At 43.0% G+C, this 18,856-nt stretch overlaps 1 protein-coding gene and 1 long non-coding RNA gene across 3 annotated transcripts in view; both read right to left on the bottom strand.

Moving 5' to 3' along the window:
- Positions 1-7,498, bottom strand: part of LOC115587119 (glycine receptor subunit alpha-3-like) — a 163,644-nt gene extending 156,146 nt beyond the window's left edge. For both annotated transcript variants that reach the window (XM_030426758.1, XM_030426766.1), the window contains exon 1: positions 7,123-7,498. In XM_030426758.1, the coding sequence (XP_030282618.1) occupies positions 7,123-7,184 (62 nt within the window). In that variant the 5' untranslated portion in view covers positions 7,185-7,498. The remainder of the gene's footprint in view (positions 1-7,122) is intronic.
- Positions 1-18,856, bottom strand: part of LOC115587132 (uncharacterized) — a 238,268-nt gene that overhangs the window by 179,789 nt on the left and 39,623 nt on the right. The window lies entirely within an intron of this gene.

Genomic DNA, 18,856 nt, shown 5'->3' with positions numbered 1-18,856 from the left:
GACCAACCCAATGTCTTCCTGTAGGTGACCTAATGCTACTCGCCCCCTTGATGGTGTATGAGAGTACTTTGACCTATCCAACACAGGGTCTGGGGCTTGATTAAAGTCCCCCTTCAAGAATTGTATATCCATCTTCAAGTGTCCCTAGAAGCCTATTGATTTTGTGAAAAAACTCAGGATCATCCTCATTAGGGGCATAGATATTACATAGGTTAATTTCCCTTCCATTAATTACTGATTCAATACAGACAACCCTCCCCTCTTCGTCCTTGTGCTCCTTTAAAACAAACTACAATTTCTTATGCACAAGTATTGCAACACCTGCGTTGTTTTTTCCAAAGTTGCCTGAAGTCCTGTTAGTGCATCTGTTGTAGAGCTGGGCACGCCTGCAGAGCTGGATCCCGTCTTCCATCCGTCTACACATCCCGGTGTAGCTCCACTAGCCATGCTAGCATAGTTTATTCCTTGCTTAGCCGTTCTGTTCTTTGGAGAAGATGAGGGGAGAAAAGAAACGCGAAGAAGACACGCCAAAGCACTCGTACTTTGCTATACTTTAAACTTCGTTTTAAGATAAATTGTGGGCTGAAACTATCGAATATACATGAAAATAAGGAGAGTTGGTCGGGAGGAAAGTTCTAGGCAACCATCACCCCAAGCGGTCCCACGTGACTCGTCCCGAGATGTATGTTTGAAAAAATACTAGGTGAGATCTCAGATGATCTCTGCGGGGGCGGCTGTAGCTCAGCGGGCTGAGCAGGTCGGCTGGTGACCGGAAGGTCACTGATTCAAATCCCAGTTCCGGGCTGAGCTGAGCTGCATGTCGAAGTATCCTTGAGCTACATACTGAACCCCAAATTGCTCCGGATGTGCGGTTGGCACCCTGCATGGTGGCCTCTGCCATCAGTGAGGGCCCTGAGCAGTGTTGCATACTCTTTTCCAATGAAAGTAGCTAGGACTAGCTCCAAAAGTCGCTAAAAGTCGCCAGATGACGTCATACACTCATTTACATATTGATAACATATTCACGTACCAATTTCCATAATACTTACTGGTGTGTCTCATGCAGTGAGGAGGAGATTATTTTAAGCAAAAGATTGATAGAGAAATCTTTACCAAATAATCACACTACATCTCACTACAGGAACAAATATATTTCAAATAAAAACAGTAAAGGGAGGGAGAATATCAAACTAAATATGTGCATTTTTACAAGATAGAGGAACATCCTAATCTGGAAAAAGGGTGAGAGAGAAGATCAAACGTGATCTAGACTCAGCAGCTTAAGGTTATCACCGGTAAAGTACCAGTGGAACCGCGAAAGAAGTCGGAGAATTAACCGATCAAAACAGAGTAAACGGCAGCTATCCGGTCTCAAATCCACAGAGCGAGCGGCTGCGGCGTCCGCTCCTGCTGCCCCAGCCGGCCCCCACACACTGGCCTGCCGCCTGCGCAGCTGCTCGGGAGGGGAGGGACCCTGGCGCTGCTGCAGAGGAGCAGTGGACTGCGATGACTCTGAGCAGCATGTGAATTACAATATAATATATTTCTCGCCATTCCCCTGATGATCTAAATAAGTCGCTAAACTAGTCGCTTTTTAGAAATAAAGTCGCTAAGATGGTCTGAAAAGTCGCTAAATCTAGTGAGAAAGTTGCCAAGTTGGCAACACTGGCCCTGCGATGAGGTGGCGACTTGTCGAGGTCCAGGGTTTACCCTGCCCTCGCCCACAGACAGCTGGGATTGGCTCCAGCACAAACCCCTGCGACCCCATAAAAGGGATAAAGCGGTGACAGACAATGGATGGATGAATGGATGATCTCTGCCTCCCTCATACATACCCCCTACATAAGTAATGTTGGTCTAATGTCCACCAACAGTTCAAAGCATGGGAGTCACTTTTTCCAGAGCTGACACAGTGACACAGTCTGGATTTAAGTACAGCTATGTGAGACTAGTGGGCACTTCAATCAGGCATGTCAGACAGCCTCGCTGTAGCTCACTGAGTCAGAGTGCTGGATTAAATTTATGTGCCTCTTGTATTTCATCATTTTGCATTTTCCCCCCCTAATAATTGACTGATTAGTTCCAGGTTTGAAAGAAAAAACCTAAATCAAAATAAATTGAGACATACCGAGTCTTTAACAGGCACTGACATTCAAAGGCAGCCCTTGCTCTTGCATAGTTTGAATTGTAGGTTGACTGACCAAAAATTACATTGCAATATTTTCAGGCGATATCACGATAAAAGATATGCATCTTGATTGTTCACTTTAAAATGGCTGGCACTGGGTGACAAAATTAAATCTCAGAATACTTCTGACTCATTATCTTAATATCAATATTATGAATACTTATTGTACTTTAACAAAATATTAACATACTTTTTAATTTGTTATCATGAGTAATGGCAAAACAAGTGGTAAAATGGATAGACAAGTTTTAGAAAAAGGAGTCTTGTAAGTTAATGTAATCCTTTAAAACAAGACAACACTGATGCCATATCACTAAAGGTGTCACGATTTCAATTTAAAATCGAAATCAACCGAAATTAAGTCACATCTTTAACTTCGAATTAAAAAATGTAACTGTCGATGCTGCCACGCCCCCATGTCACAAAAACACACGTGTTGAAGTGCAGCGAGTCAACCTCCTCTAACTTAGCTTCTAGCTAGGCCAGTAGCTATTAGATACAGCCAGTCAAACGATAGCATGGTGTTACACAATTCTTGTTGGGCTCCCGGACCACAGTCGGGAAGCACAGGGGAGATGATTTCCTCCAGGGCCGAAGTTTGTGTTTACCTTTAAGTGTTGAGCTGGTCAGGAAATAATACAAGGGAGCTTTGCTGTATCTAGCCGTCGCCTTTATTCAAACTGCAGCCTATACTGTACACTTTATTGCTGTCGCTACTACTGCTACTCCTTTCGCTTCCCCTCCCTCTCCCATTCATTCACTGTCCGCACGTAGGCACGCTCCCTCACTCTCGCTCGCCCACTCACACCTTACGCACATACACCTCATATGACATGAGAAAAAACAACAACAACAAAAAACATTGTTTTCATAAGTAGTTCAAGATTCATAAACTGCTGGACTTAGCACTTCCTAGACTACTTGCATTCATAATATGAAGTACTTTTACTGTGTACCTTTCGAGTAATCCTGTGTCAAAATCCTTAACAGAGAAAAAGAATAAGGATATTTCGCCCAACTTTTATGTTATTAAAAAATTTATTTTCCATAAGTAGACCAAGATTCATATACTGCTGAACTAAGTACTACCTAGAATACTTGTGTAACTATAATGAAGTACTGTGTACTATCTAAGTAATCCTCTGTCAAAATCCTTATCCTCGTATGCTTCATGGGTCTGACTATGAGACTGCAGTCTGACCCACACAGTCACCAGCAGCTCTTTAGAGCGGCTTCAGTACGATTACCGTAAATGTTATTAGATTTGCACACTAGAAAAAAACGGTGCAGCTGATTTGACCAAGCAAATGCGAACCACGGCTGGCTTGACCATTGTCAACGACGCACCTTTCCTCATAATTACGAGATCTTTTCTCATAATTATGCGTTCACTGGATTTTTTATTTTTTTTTTATCCAGTGAATGCAATGCGCTTCCGTACACAACAATTAGTCCCCCCAGGAATCTGCAGCAAAAAAGTTTAAATTCCACGGAGAGCAATTTTGATTCTGCGGCTTGAAAGTTAAAATTCCGCTAACATTAAAAATACATGAGGCGCCGTTTAGCTCAGTTGGTAGCGCGCGCGTCCCATGTGCCGAGGCTCTGCAGCGGACCCGGGTTCGACTCCCGGCCTGGGTCCCTTTGCTGCGTGGCACTCCCCCTCTCTCTCCCCCTGTTTCCTGTCATATCTTCAGCTGTTCTATCAATAAAGCCATAAAAAGGCCAAAAAACCCACAATTCTTTAATGAATTAAATATTCTCTTATGAAATTAATTGCAATACCAGAACACTGCAGAACATTGTGGAACCTACCATTACTGGTTTTAAAATGATCAACATCAATATTTTCTTTGTCCCTGTTGGGCAGATTTATTTGCAACATAAAAAGTGCAAAACTTTTCACCAAACTATGGGTGAAGGTTTAGGAACAGAAAGTGTCTTCTGCATACTGCAGATAGTAAATGTAAACATTCAGTTACAGCAATGAAATGCTGACATAAAATGTGCAATCAAGTCCAAATAATAAACAGTTTTTTCTTTTGTAAACGTTTCCGGCGTCCACCGGATGCAGTGGGTAGTGTACTTCTACTGTAAGTCTAGAGCCCAGTCTATCTGACAGCGACATCTAGCGGCCGGGATGAGAACTACATGCAAAATGTGATATTCCGCAGAAGGTCTTTGAATCCGCAGACGGCTGAGAAATCTGCGGTAATTTCCGCGATCGCGGAATCGCAGATTCCTGGGGGGACTAAACAATGACAACTGCAGATGGAGGAGACCAATCGACAGAACTTGAACCCCCTCCTCTTTCACTGAAGTAGCCGGTGTGGAAGTAATGTTCGCGTTGTCGGCAGTGTGGTACATTGCGAACAAAGGTCAGATATTATATTGCATAAGTCTAGTCTAAAAATGGCATAGCAACTAGAGTTGAGCCGGATACTCGGCTGAAACGAGTATCCGGTACGGATAAAGCACTTTTGCCGAGTACGAGTATTATACGAGTAATACGAGTCAATATCTGTGCTCGGATTGAATGAAAATCCTCATTGGGTAGCTGACTGTGTCTGTGATAGGCTAGTAGTCACAGCACCCCTCCCTTACACACATACAGATGTGTTTCTGTGTCCCGCTCTGCTCACTCACACACAGAACAGCTGTCTGTCTCTCCCTCAGTCATTCAGGTTCGCAGTCTTTTCCGTTAACGTTTAGGGTTTATTCAGCTTCAGGTTTGTTTTTACTTCAGTTTGTACTCACTTATTAACCAGTAGAGTTCTGGTAAACGTGGGTTCGTTCAGACGTGGTGCTTGGTAGAATGTGACTCGCGTTGCGTTTCTGCCTGTCGGAGATTGTTTTTCTTTTTTTTTTTTTACCGTCAGCTAGCTCTAACCAGTTTTTTTGACTTCACGCACTGAGTGTCTGACACTTTCTTGCTGTATTTCATAAAAAAATAAAGGAAGTAGTGGTATAAATATTACAAATTAATTAAGCTAGTCTCTCTCTCTCTCGGCCGGTCTTCAGAGTGTTTTTTTTTTTTTTAAACCGTCAGCTGGCTCTAGCACCTGCCACCAGCAGCACTTCAGTCTTGTCTTTTCTGCAGAAAAAGAAATTGGCTATTCCAATGAGGACACATAACCATCAGGTGATGTGGAGGCCTACCTGGCAGATGGGGACATCACCCTTACCGATGACCCAGTGAAATACTGGTCAGGCAAGCTTCAGTGCTGGCCCAATCTTACACGCTTTGCGCTGCAGCATCTCAGTTGTCCACCTACAAGTGTCCAGTCTGAGCGTGTTTTTAGCACAGCTGGAAATGTGGTGCGTGCAAACTTAGACCCTAGCCATGTGGAACAACTGGTCTTCATTAAAGTCAATGCCGATCTGAAAAACAGCGTTGGACTATTTGATCCATAGAACACAGTCCCCCCCTGCCCTCTCTCTCTGTCTCTCTCCTACTCACTCACTCACACACACACACACACACACACACGGTGTGGAAAAAAAAAAAAAGGACCAAAAAATAAAAAATATAAAAAATAATCACACTGATCATAAAAAAAAAATGAAAGTTAAAAAAAAGAAAGTTATGTTGAGTATGAAAACTCTTGTTCATTACATTTTACTTAATAATTGCAACTGCATGTGTTGTATTAATTGTTGCAAAACTTGTTCTATAAATAGTGTGTTTGCTATTGTGATCAAAACCATTGATCTGAAGCTCAATGCTGATTCTGTCCTGTAAATAGTTTTCTAATCAGCAATACATATAACAATTTCTGATCAACCCATATCAATTGCATGCTTAAAATAACATACTGGTTAAAGCCACGCCCATTTCAAGACAACCTGACCCACGTCTGGGTTAAAACCCACCCACTTCCTGGTTAGGTCCCGCCCACTCCGAGTACAGATACAGATCATTCATATGGTTAACAGATACAGATAATGCTGTACTCGCTCATCCCTAATAGCAACCTGTGCTTTAAAAAAATAAATAAATGTAAAAATCGAGAATTGAATCAAACCGTGAGCTCAGAATCAAAAATGTTATCGAATCGAGGATTTGGAGAATCGTGACACCCATACATATCACCAAACAGCAATATCCAAATTCTCATCAGGATATATATATATATATATATATATATATATATATATATATATATATATATATATATATATATATATATATATATATATATATATATATATATATATATATATATATATATATATAGCCAGCCCTACCTTAAGCTCTCTCTCTCATTCTTCGCAGCGCTACTTCTTTTACTTTGTCTTGACAAAAAAACCAATAGCCATGTAGTCTTGGTAGAGAGACTGTCCTAAAGTGTGTCTCTTTGCTATGATTCATTGTGTGTCGCCCTTCTTGATCATCCTTTGAGTGTGGCTTGTTTCAAGTCCACCTTGGCCTTAAACCACACAGATGGAGAAGTAAGCACACATAAATAACACCAAGCAACTTAGGCTGTTGAAAAATGTTAAATATTTGCAAGTACAACCTGACTTGAGTTTTCTGTTCTGAATCAGTTTTTAAAAAATAACAAAAAGATTAGGCCAATCTAGAATCAGCTGATTTTTTAAGCTACACACTATAAGGGATAAACTACCTCACGAATTGTGATAACAATGTATAGCCTACTGAGAAAGGGACACAACGGGTTTACTGTTTTCAGTTCAACAAGAAAACACATAACAGAAAATGAATGGACTGAGTAAATTGAGTATTTCACTGGTAATCAAACACTGACACATGTATGAGCAACGACTCAGTAAAAAGCAGCCTTTTAAACATGAATGCCATGAAATTGGATTTGGTAAATCCTCTGCTATTTATCCCACTCGTGACATATCTGTAATGAGTGAATTATGGCAGATAACATCTATCTCAGTGACAGATAACCTAAAGCCAGTCTCACCTGAGCACCAACAGTTTCCAGAAGAGGATGAAGCCCGCCACAGAGAGCTGCTGTCTCCTCATCTCTCTCCTCGCGGCGCAGACACCTCTTCTCTCCTCGCGGCTCGTGAAGCTCGTGAAACACCGAGAACAGCGCTCGAGCTCCAGCTGTGGTCACACAAGACGCGGCGGGCAACTCACGCACACACTGTAGCAACAGGAACTCCCAAAAACTCTGAGTACTCGCTTCATTCCAATTTGTAGAAGGGAAAATCAAGCCGGGTTGTAAACATGTCACAGAATGGATGGGTTGAGTGAGACGGGGTAGTGACCGCACGACAGCTGTCCACACTCTGCTCTGGGCTCGTTCTCTGCCCTCATGAAGCACGGGGCAGAGGGACCCGCCCCCCTCTCCGGTTCGGCTTGACTGGCAGACAGCTCAGCCAATCACTAACAGTGTTTTTAATTTTTCCAGCTGAAATTAGAAGCCTATCCAAGTGGATCAAATTGAACACCCACCCATGCATTATAGTGCCTTCTCCTCTCCCTCCCTGTGTATTTGTCTCTATGTAGGTCTCCCTCCTGCTATCCTCCTCATTTCTTTCCTTCTACTTCTCTTTCCATCTGCCTAACCCTCTCATTATGCTCTGTTAGGCAGGATCTCACAGAGTCGCATGTGGCCGTGATTCCCGGCTGTAAAGTAGCCTGTGTTGATGCCAGTTTGCCATATGTGGTCAAAGTAGGCGTGGGTAGAGCAGAGATACCCGGAGGCCCAGATGGGTTTAGTGCAGTCCGTAAGAACATGAGAGTGCTGGGCTGCTCAGCGTGGCTCTATTACTGCACTATACATTCAAATTACACCCTGACTATGAGGATACATAGGTGACTTACATGTTATCACAGTGGGTGAACAGTGTGAGGCAGTAGCCTGTGTATAAAAGAGCTGCAATTTCTGCAAGGTTTCTGAGATGCTGATGCAAACTTGTTAAAGTTAAAGCCGAGAGGCAGCTTTTTAGCCTCACAGTCATAAGCACAGTTCTTTTAGTGTCTGGATACTGACATAGTGCTGTAATTAGTATGCATATACAACAAAACATGTTTTCTTTGTACTGTATATTTTTGTTTGCTGATCTAGTCTCAGTTTTGTGTTGCACAATTTAAAATATGTTTACATCTCATCCATACTATTTGCTGTAAAAGTTATTAAGATTGTAATGTATTGCTGAAAAGAACCACAGACGAGCGTAGAGCTGAATGGCGTCTTTACTTCCGCTATGCGCGTAATGTACGGTAGCCCGCAAGGACAAACAAGAGTCATGACGTCACTGTCAGGCCTGGGCAGAAATGAGGACTCAGATGCAGAAGGTGAACGGTTAAGACAGGCTTTTATTCTGAAATACTTCTGTCTCGACTTCAGAATGAGTAATAACCCAACAGGCTATGAAAATCTGATCTAATCAGAACAGCAAAACAATCAACACAACAAAAATTCACTCCCCCAAGGGAGGAAACAGAAAACTCAATGTCTACTCTATACTTCAAGGAATAACACTATGAAAATTACTCACAAAAGAAAACCATTCTCGAGGAGGGAAAAAGGCAAAAGGCTGAGAAGAAAATTTATGCTGCACTGAGCTAAGAAAACTACAACACAAAGTCACTCCGAATAGGAGGAAAACAAAAGCACTACGAAATTAACTTCTCAAAGAAACAAGCTGACCAAAATGTTATCAAAATCAAAATCACTCTTCTTCAGAGGTAAACAGAAATTCAGAAATCAAAAGCGTGGCAATACTTAGGCGCAAACTCTGTGGCAAGGCTGTGGAACAAGGCTGGACGTATACGACGGGACAAAATACTCTGGCAACGAGACAGGGGAAGACACAGACTATATACACATGAGGGAAGGGAACACAGGTGGAAACAATCACGGATTAGGGGAGACGTCAGACCGGTGACACAAGAGGAAGGGCAAGTGACCTGACAGGAGAGGAGAGTTACTTTTCAAAATAAAACATGAAATTCACAAGACAGAAAACCCAAGAAAGGACAGTCCTCACCGCGGTGTGACTGAACTTTAAATCAACTCAGTACTGCTTATTTGTCACCTGAAATTCTGTAACTTGGACATCAAACATTCTTTGTTAAACATAAGCAGTAATATCAGCTTTTAAGGCAAACCACAAGGAAGAAATAAACAGAACAGAAATGCAATTGCTTCTTGTATCTTTTTTTTTTTTTTTTTTACCTAGGAGGAAAATTCACTTGCTCTTACTTATTACAAACCATTTTATTTGCTTTATGAACATAACTTGTCAAGCTTTGGCCAGCTATAGAGTCAGTCTATCCGGGGGCTTCACAACTCTACCCAGCCTAGTGGTGCGCTGTGGCTGAGCTTGAGTGGGACCCACAGGTGCTTTTGGAGGTGAGAGGGGCAGTTCAGGGGGGCAGGAAGGATGTGACTCCTTCTTGGGCAGACTTGGGGGGTCAGTCCATTGTTCATCACACATGTGGTGGCAGGGACTGTTAGCTGCTGCTGTACTTCTGCGCAGATGTTGGCTGTTGCGGCGGTACTGCTTGTCTCCACACTTCACCACGTAGTACCGGGGAGCACTGTATGGCTTAACCACGACTCCAGGGGACCATTTGCTGTTGCCAGAATACAGCTGCATCCTGACCTCATCACCAGGTTTAAGAGCAAGAGGAGGGTTTCCTGCTCTCTTGAAGTCATAGAAGAACTTTGGAGTGTCTTTTGTCTTGTCTAGCAGGCGTTTCACTTTGAGGGGATCGTAAGCTGTTGGCATGAGCAGGGGTCAGCTTATTACGAGGTCTCCTGCCCATTAACAGCTGTGCAGGTGACAGACCTGCTGACTCAAGTGGAGTAGTTCTGTAGTCCATCAGAGCAAGGTGTTTGTCTGCTGCTTTACTCCAAAGTCTCTTCGCTGTTTGCACTGCACGCTCTGCTTCACCATTTGAGTGTGGCTTGTGTGGTGAAGATGTTTTGTGTGCTATTCCATAGCTTTCACAGAAGTCTTTAAACTCCTCCGAGGAGTACTGTGTCTGGTAAACTGAGCTTTCAGAGTCTCTATGACGGTGCGGCTTCTCATGTCCTTTAGCTCATCCACTTCAATGAACTTTGAGTAGTAATCCACAAGTAGAATGTACTGCTTTCCATCAAACTCAAACAGATCCGATACCCCCTCTTCAAATGGCAGCTAAGGCGTTTCTGTCGGTTTGGGTGGATGTCTGGGTAGTTTGTTTTGAAAGTCAGCACACTTTCTGCAATTTCTGACTGCCTCCTCATTGCACTCATGCCAGTGTTGGGCCTGTTACTTTAAAAAAGTAATTAGTTATAGATACTAGTTACTTCTTCCAAAAAGTGACTGAGTTAGTAACGGAATTATTGTAACGCCGTTATTTCCAACACTGCTCATGCCTGGCCAGTAAAGCACTTCACATGCTTGCTGTTTACTTTTCACCATCCCCAGATGAGACTGGTGAATGAGTTTCAGCATGTGCTCCCGCCTTGTGGTGGGAACCACAATGCGTAATCCTTTGTAAATGAGTCCATCAGAAGAAGCAAGTTGACTTCTTGAGTCCCAGTACAGCTGTACAGGCACGGTGCATCTCGTCGGCATTCAGGCCAGCCACTTTGAATTGTTTGTAGGAGACAGCTTAGCTCCTTTTGCGTACGCTCCTTCAGTTCAGTGTATTTTTGGTTGCTGACTGAGACAAAGCTGAGCATGGATACAAATTCTAGTTCATCGATCTCCGGTGTGCACTCCGAAAGCTGTGCACTGGACAGTGTGTCAGGCAACTCCATGTCTTTTCCTCTCCTGTACTTAACTGTCAGGCCGTACCATTGCAGGCGAAAATGCATTCTCTGGATGCACATTGGAGTGGACAGCAGTGATTTTTTTGTAGATGTCTTAGAGAGGTTTGTCGCCGTTGAACATTGTGACATGCGTGCCGAATATGTACTTTGCACAGGCATGGACAATAGAGAGCATCTCTTTTTCAATTTGCGCGTAGCGCGTTTCTGCATCAGTCAGTGACCTGGACGAGAAGGCTATGGGCCCATTCTGCAGGAGAACAGCTCCTAATCCATTACTGCTGGCATCACAGAATATTTCCACAGGTTTTGCCGGGTTGAAGAACTGTAGCACTGGTGGACGCATGCTCAACTCCTTGAGTCTGTCGAAGGCTTTCTGCTGAGGTGGTTGCCATGCGAACTCCACATCACTCTTTAGAAGTTGACGTAGTGGAGCATCCACATCACTGAGGTTCGGTATGAACTTTGAAAGGTATGTAACGACGCCCAGAAACCGGCAAACCCCGTCTTTGTCAGTTGGCTGCGACATGTGCTGCACTGCTTTAATTTTAGCTGGGTCTTGCTTGAGCCCATCAGTGGTTATCAGATGACCCACATATGGCACTGTTGGTTGGCGGATGTGGCACTTGTTGAAGTTTAGCCTGAGGTTGTAGCTCGTTGCTCTCTCAACTACTTTGCGCAATATTGCGTCATGCTCCTCCACTGAGGGGGTTGCCACGAGGATGTCATCCATGACACTTATGGCTCCAGTGATACCTTCAAGCATCTCATCCATGATGCGTTGAAAGATTTCAGGGGCGCATTTCAGTCCAAATGGGAGCCTCAGCAATCAGTACCTCCCGACTGGTGTGTTGAAAGTTGTGAGGAGGGATGAAGCCCAGTGGTGCCCCCAGAACATTTTCATTGGGAGGGCCAGATGGGGTCAGTGAAAATCTTAGGGTGGCACACCAAAATGGTCCTTCTTGTGGCAACTCAGATTCAGCTCCAGTTTGTGGCTGCGTATTGCATTCCCCTTGACTCTTTTTCATTAAAGACAATATGCATCCAACACATTTACCTCAAGTTTGAGAAACACACAAACATTTCAGAAAAACACAAAAATGTTGTTGTTTCTTCTTCTGCTTCTTGCGCTGACTTCCCGTCAGACTGCACACCTTTCAGCACATTAGCACCCCCACAGGTGGAGATTTAAATTACAGTTCCCTATTGAGCCAGCACCTTAGTCAGTCAGGGAAATTGGTGGGAGCTCTGGGGGGGCCAGTGATGAAGCCTCATCAAGTTTTATCTGGAGAAATCCTGATTTGGCGTCCAGGACTGAAAACACTTTAGCACCAGGCATTGTTGACACAGCCTCTTCTATGGTACGCATCGGGTGGTGCTCTCTCTTTATGACCTTATTTAAGTCACTTGGGTCAGTGCAGATTGTTATCTTGCCATTACGTACTACAGCTACCATTGACCTCACCCACTCAGTAGGTTGGTCAACTTTTGTAATGTAGCCGTCTTCCACCATCTCATGCAGCTTCTCTGTAATCTTTGCATTAAGTGCGGTGGGTTGGCAGCGGACTGGGTGGACCACACCCCTGGCGTCCGGATCGATCTTGTTGGTGTATGTATCTGGCATGGTTCCGGTGGTGCGTGTCAGCTCTGGAAACTCATTCAGACCTGTAGATACACTCTGTGTTGCAGTAAAGGCATTAGTGTTGTGCATCTTGTCTCTTTCAACAGTCTTTTGCACTGAGTGAAGACGAGCAATCAGGCCCAGAGACTCCGCTGTAGCACCACTGAGCACATTTTCCTGAGCGATGTCCACGATTTCAAGCTCTGCACTTACTTCATACTTTCTGTACTTTATCAGAAGATCAACAGCAGCAACAGGTTTTAGCTTGTGATTTGAGTATTAGCGTAGGACAATATTGGAATGTTTCAGCTCACCTTCATGCATGAGTAACTGGTACCTGTCCAGAGTAAGGGTGTTGCACTTGGCGCCTGTGTCAATCCTGAACAACACTTCCTGGGACAGGATATCCAAGTTTACAGTCCACTTATCATCCCTAGATTTCTCATCTTGTGTAAGGTTGATGTTCAGTATCTGCTCCTCTGAAAAATCCTGGTCTGGTTCGATATCCACTGTGTTGACAGCACGCTTGCGACATACAGCTACCCAGTGATTCGGTTTGTGGCAGTATGAACACACTGCATTTTCCTTTGCTCCATTTATGCTCTGGATCTTTCCCACAACTTCAGCAGCTCCTCTGCCTGTTATCTGGTGTTTGTTTTTGGTGCGTGGATTTTGCCTGTCCTTTGTGCATATTCTTATTAGGCATTATATGTTTGGGTTTCACAGTCACTACAGACACCTTTGCTTCTTCTTCTCTGACAAATTTCATTTGCTTTTGTGACATTTCAAACTGCTGTGGAATTTCAATAGCTTTCGGCAGTGTCAGCTCCTCACCTCTATCCAGCAGCCTTTCTTGCACTCTTTTTTCTCTCACACCCGCAATGATTGCATCAATTAACATATCATCCAGATCAGGATATTGACAGTCCATCAGGATGAGTCTCAAATCCTTCAAGAAGTTGTCAAAACTTTCAGTCTGACCTTGTTTCCTCTGCTTGAAGCGATGTCTTGCAATCCTTTTATTCTTTCTTGGTCTGATGTAGCTTGCAAACTTATCCAGTACTTTAGAAGGATCCTCTTTTTCACCGTCAGCCCAGGTGAATGTCTTGTACACTTCTCTGCCCTGCTTTACGAGCCATGTGCCTAGCCAGCCGGCTTGTCATTTAGCTGCTAGCTCCGAGAGCGGACCATCAAAGACGAACGTGACATGACTTCGGAATCTCTCAAACTCTTGGTATAAGTCAGCAGCATCCCAGTCGTTCCTCGGGTGCTCAAACTGTGAGGACGCCATCATTGTTGTTTATTTTTTTTCTGCACTTCAGACTTCTGACACCATGTAATATATTTCTGAAAAGAACCACAGACAAGCGTAGAGCGGAATAGTGTCTTTACTTCCGCTATGCGCGTAATGTACGGTAGCCCGCTAGGACAAACAAGAGTCATGACATCACACAACTACAGCAGGCGCAGTTATCAACACTGATGCTTGTGAACACAATATGTTACAAAGATGTTGAAACCTCTTGGATGAGAGGTGAAACTTCTTCAACAAACTAAAACAAGTCCTGTTGCCTACCTACAATACAGCACTTAAACATTAATTCAAACTATCAGACAAATCTTGATTTGATTTATATTTGAAATGTTTCCTCCCAGTGTGTTTCTACTTTCTTTTCTTTTTTTCTTTTCTTTTTTAAAATCCCCCTCTAATAAGTAATTAATGATGTTTCTTCTTCACAGTATATCAGAGGTGCCCAAATCCTTTGCCTTGGATGGCCCAAACTGAAACTTGATGGTGGTCTATGGGCCAAAGATGCAAACACCTTTGGTATTGTGTTCTTGAGATGCAAAATGGTACAAGGACAGTGGAGGTTCTAGACCAGTTTTCATAGGGGGGCCAGGTTGGGGCCGGCTTTTTTGTTAGGGGGCACATACAACCTGGAAAAAAGGATAAATCCCTCATTCAGACAAAGCAGTGTTTACAATTTCAGCAATTTTTATTGGGTAGTAAACTGCTGAGACACTTTATTTCTCCCTTTCCCTTCAGAACAAAATCATTGCAAGAAATCTGTCATTGTATTATTGATGCAGACTCACTGTCAGGGGGGCCACAGGGGGGTCCAGACTCAGAGTTACGGGGGCACTGGCCCCTGTTGCCCCCCCCCCCCCCAGAACCGCCCCTGTACAAGGATCCCAAACTACCTAAATTGACTGACTTCCTGCATGAAGTGCCAATCAGTCTGCCAATATAATTAATAACTAGGTATTATGCATATTTTACAGAAGAGGATTACAGGCCACAGTAAAAAAAAATGGGTTTGAGTTAGGTTAGTATTAGAGTTCAGACTTTTTTCTTAGAATTGACTTTAAAGTCAGAGTGGATAGAACAAACTGTTGACTGTGAATACATTAATTATATTTTGGGTATTGATGATAAAGTGATATGTGTTATTGTGATAATCATGTAAAACTTAACCTTTCAGTAGCACTGCTTCTATATGTTACAGTCAGTGCATTTTCACAACACTCAAGAAAACCGAATTACTGTGTTAGTCCGACCATGATCGGATCTTTAAGATGCATGTATAAACCTTAGTCTGACTAAAATCGGAACGGATTGGATTTCTCATAATCGGATTAAAACACCTAGATTATTCAATTGATAGTCGCATTACTCCTGCATGTTTACGTTCTGTCAGATTGGATTTGGATTTTGCGTTCTGTGCAGGCTCGAGATTTTTTTCCCGGGGCTGTGAGCCGGAAGTAGAAGGACGGCAGCGGCGGCTTCTTTTCTCCGAAATAACCGCAAGCAAGAGCACCATTGTGTATCCAGTTTATGTAATTATCATGTACACCATATACGAAATGTACAAAGATGTAGCTTTGTCTTGCTCTTCATACGCCATCTTTCTCAAATGCTGAGGCAGAATTTGTTGTTGCTGGTGACGTAAAGAGGTCAGCCGGAGGTGGCCCAGTTACCACTAGTTGAAATGGGTACAGCGCCACCTATCGTACCGGGGTATGACATGCTTCAGCCAATAATTAAATGTTCTCATCGGCATATATACTTGGACAATTGCAGTTGTCCGATTGAGAAGCATAGTCGAACTATGGCTGTAATCCGACTAAGCTGTGCATGTAAACGTACTGAGTGTGGCAGTGAAGCAGTAAAGACTATTTATTGTTGTTAGAGAGGTGTGAGTGTTTAAAGATCAAAAGTGGAGAAACTGATTGTGCTTGACGCTTGAGTAGTCTCATGAATGTTTTAATTAGGGCTGCACAAAAAATCGTGAAAAAATCGCGATCTCGATTCACACATACACGTGATCTCATTTCTACACATATCGATTCTGAAGCATTTTATATCTCGAGCTGAATCACAAACAAATGCTCCTATTTTCCTCCCGGATTTTTTGAAGCGCCCCCAAAAACAGCACTGCCGCTGCCTCCTCCCTCAACCTGTGGTGAAGCGTCTTTACAACACGTGATTCAGTGGAGGAAGCCCATCTGCAGTGTTTGAAAGGAGTGAGTGAGAAGCCGTTTTTAGACAGGGCAGCAAGCCTCTAATCTGCCCATCCTTTTGGCGGCTAGGTCCGCGGTTTTAGATAGAGGGCGGCTAATTGGGGGTCTGTTTTGGTCCGCCGATTTGCCGCCTCGGAGGGTACACTTATTTCCACCTCGCCTGCTAGATGAGCAACTGGACAGCCGCTGAGATCCGGGAGATGCTAGCGTCTCCTGGATCTCGAGCTATTTGGCTGTGTTAGCTTGTTGTTGTAGCGCAAGCTAGGAACGGTCACTACTTTCAAATTAAAAGCCCCCCACTAAGAACCCAGTTCTAAACTCCAATGGGGTGCAATGTAAAGCTCTTATTTTCAAGACAAATTTGTTGTCAACTGTTCACAGCCCAACTTCGGGCTTCACGTCACGTCACATGTTTACGCCTACCTCAGAGGCGGCTTTTGGAAAAGGAGGAATATTATGCCTCTGTTTTAGAAAGCCGATCACAGCAGCTATCACATATCACCTAGCCAAAGATACAGCCCCAATAAACACTGTACAACATGAGGGATTAAAGGATGCCCTCTCATCTTGGAGACAAATTTTTCTTTTTTTACTTCTGTAAAAATATTTTCTTATCCAATGACAGAACTTGAGCAAAACAAAAAAAACATTGCTTTGGCAGAGGCATAGTTGTATGCCTCTGCCATACTACTATGGTTCTTTTTGTTTTGTTCAAGTTCATCAGTGCAATAAACATTTTGTGAAAAAAATCATGCCAGAGAATCGTGATCTCAGTTCTAAGCAAAAAAATCGTGATTCATATTTTTCCAGAATCGTGCAGCCCTAGTTTTAATACATGTCATGGTGTTTCTAGAAAATTCTGCCCAGTGTCTACCTCACCTCTTATCTATCTGCGAGGAGTATGGAGAGTTATCAGGGTTTAAAATTAACTGGTCCAAGTGTGCGCTCCTGCACTTAAATGACAAACCAAGAAATCAGGCACTCAGGGACTTCCGGTTTGAGCGTGTAGCGAACAGACGTGTTAGAAGTGGCTCTCGAATTGCTTTTTATTTTCTACCTCACTTTTCCGGCGTAAAGTTTGGCGCACCTTGAGTTGATTACGTGTATGTTAAGAAATAACTTTGCACAACTAGATGGGACCAAAGAGACGTGACCGAGGACAAAAAACGACCGAGATGGACGAAGATGCCACAAGCGAAGACAACATGGCTACACAAGCTAGCCCCAGCTCAGAGTTACCTGCTGATCTTGCTAAGCTTCACTCGGTGCTTCTGTCAGACCTTGCACAGCAAACAGACTCCCTCCTGAAAAAAGCACTCGGCGAGGCACTGGCACCAATTTCGGCATCCCTGGAATGGGTAAAATCGTCTCTTGACTCCCACGAAGAACGTATCCATGACATGGAGGAAGGGCTAAACGACCACAGCGACAGGATCGAGGCTATCCAAACAACATGCACCGCACTTGTAGCTGAGAACGAGAGGCTGAAAAATAAAGTGGAGGACTTAGAAAATCACCGCGTCCTTCATGATGGACAGACACTGTTCTTCGAGACTCCGGAGAAGGCCAGGGAGTTATAAGATCTTCACTGGGGAGAGTAAATGATGCTGGAGCACAGACCATCTATGAGAAGGTGAAAGTAAGCCTAGCTTTCGGCTTAGACACTTTGATCCCTTGGGACTACTGTATTTGTTTGCTTGGTGAATATATGAGGAAAAATTACAAGAACATTTTTTTGTATATTTTTTCAAGTAAACTACAAGCCTACACGGTAATATTTACGTTAATGTGGTTTTCATACATGTTTATGGTACAATAACAACGCTGTGGCCTCTGTGATTTAAATATATAACAGCTTAGTTTTTTCTTTATTTTTATTTTATTATTTTTATTCTTAACATGGCATGGTTGTTTTAGTTAGTGTGGTTTTCACACATAACACTGTATATGGCCATTTTACAGACTGGTCAATTTTAGTAAGGTAAATTAAGTGACAATATCTGTCCCAAGAGAACTGGATACACTTTATTTTAACTAGGCCAGCCACTTTGATTTATTTTACATACTTTTACCAGTCCAACCGTGCTCTATGTAATTGCACAGTGAGCACTGGTGATCAAGATGCAAGTCAGGGATATCGTATTACTTTCAATTCTATTTATTGATTTAGTTTGGTACCTTTTTTCTTTTTTCTCAAGGTGAGCCGAATAGATAATTGTATATAGGTAGGACACAAATCACTTACTGGGAGGGGAGCCACACTCAGGTTAGGATAGGAGTTATAGACAACGCTGGATGTCTTGAAAGTTCTCCATCTGGGAATTCCTGCGGTTTTCTTCGTTTGGGGAAGAAGATCTAGGTTTGGGGTGTTCAATGGGATTTTTTTGTTCTTCTTTTTTTTCTTTTTTCTTTCTCTATTCCAACTTAAGTTTCATGAGAACTGGGGAGCATTTTATTTACATGGCAACGCTTTATCTTAAACTGTATTTTTATTTCGTTATTATTACTATTTTATATTACCTCTACACAACTGCACACAGTGTGTTGACATCACTTATGACCACAAACGCACTTCCATAATGTGGTTCAGGCTAATCATACACATTTTGGATATTTCCTATGATAAATAATGCAGGTGGTTCAAGCTCAATAGGGGGAGCTGCAGAATGTAAAGGGGATGAATGGTCCTGTGAAGTGTTCTAGGATTTTTTCCCATCTTAAACAATTGAAAACTGATGTTTTGTTTTTGCAGGAGACACATTTACGGTTAGAAGATCACAC

The sequence above is a fragment of the Sparus aurata genome, chromosome 1 (genome assembly GCF_900880675.1).
Source record: "Sparus aurata chromosome 1, fSpaAur1.1, whole genome shotgun sequence".
NCBI classification, from domain to species: domain Eukaryota; kingdom Metazoa; phylum Chordata; class Actinopteri; order Spariformes; family Sparidae; genus Sparus; species Sparus aurata.
The sequence above is the reverse complement of the archived record's forward strand: the minus strand, read 5'-3'. Positions and strand labels throughout refer to the sequence as shown.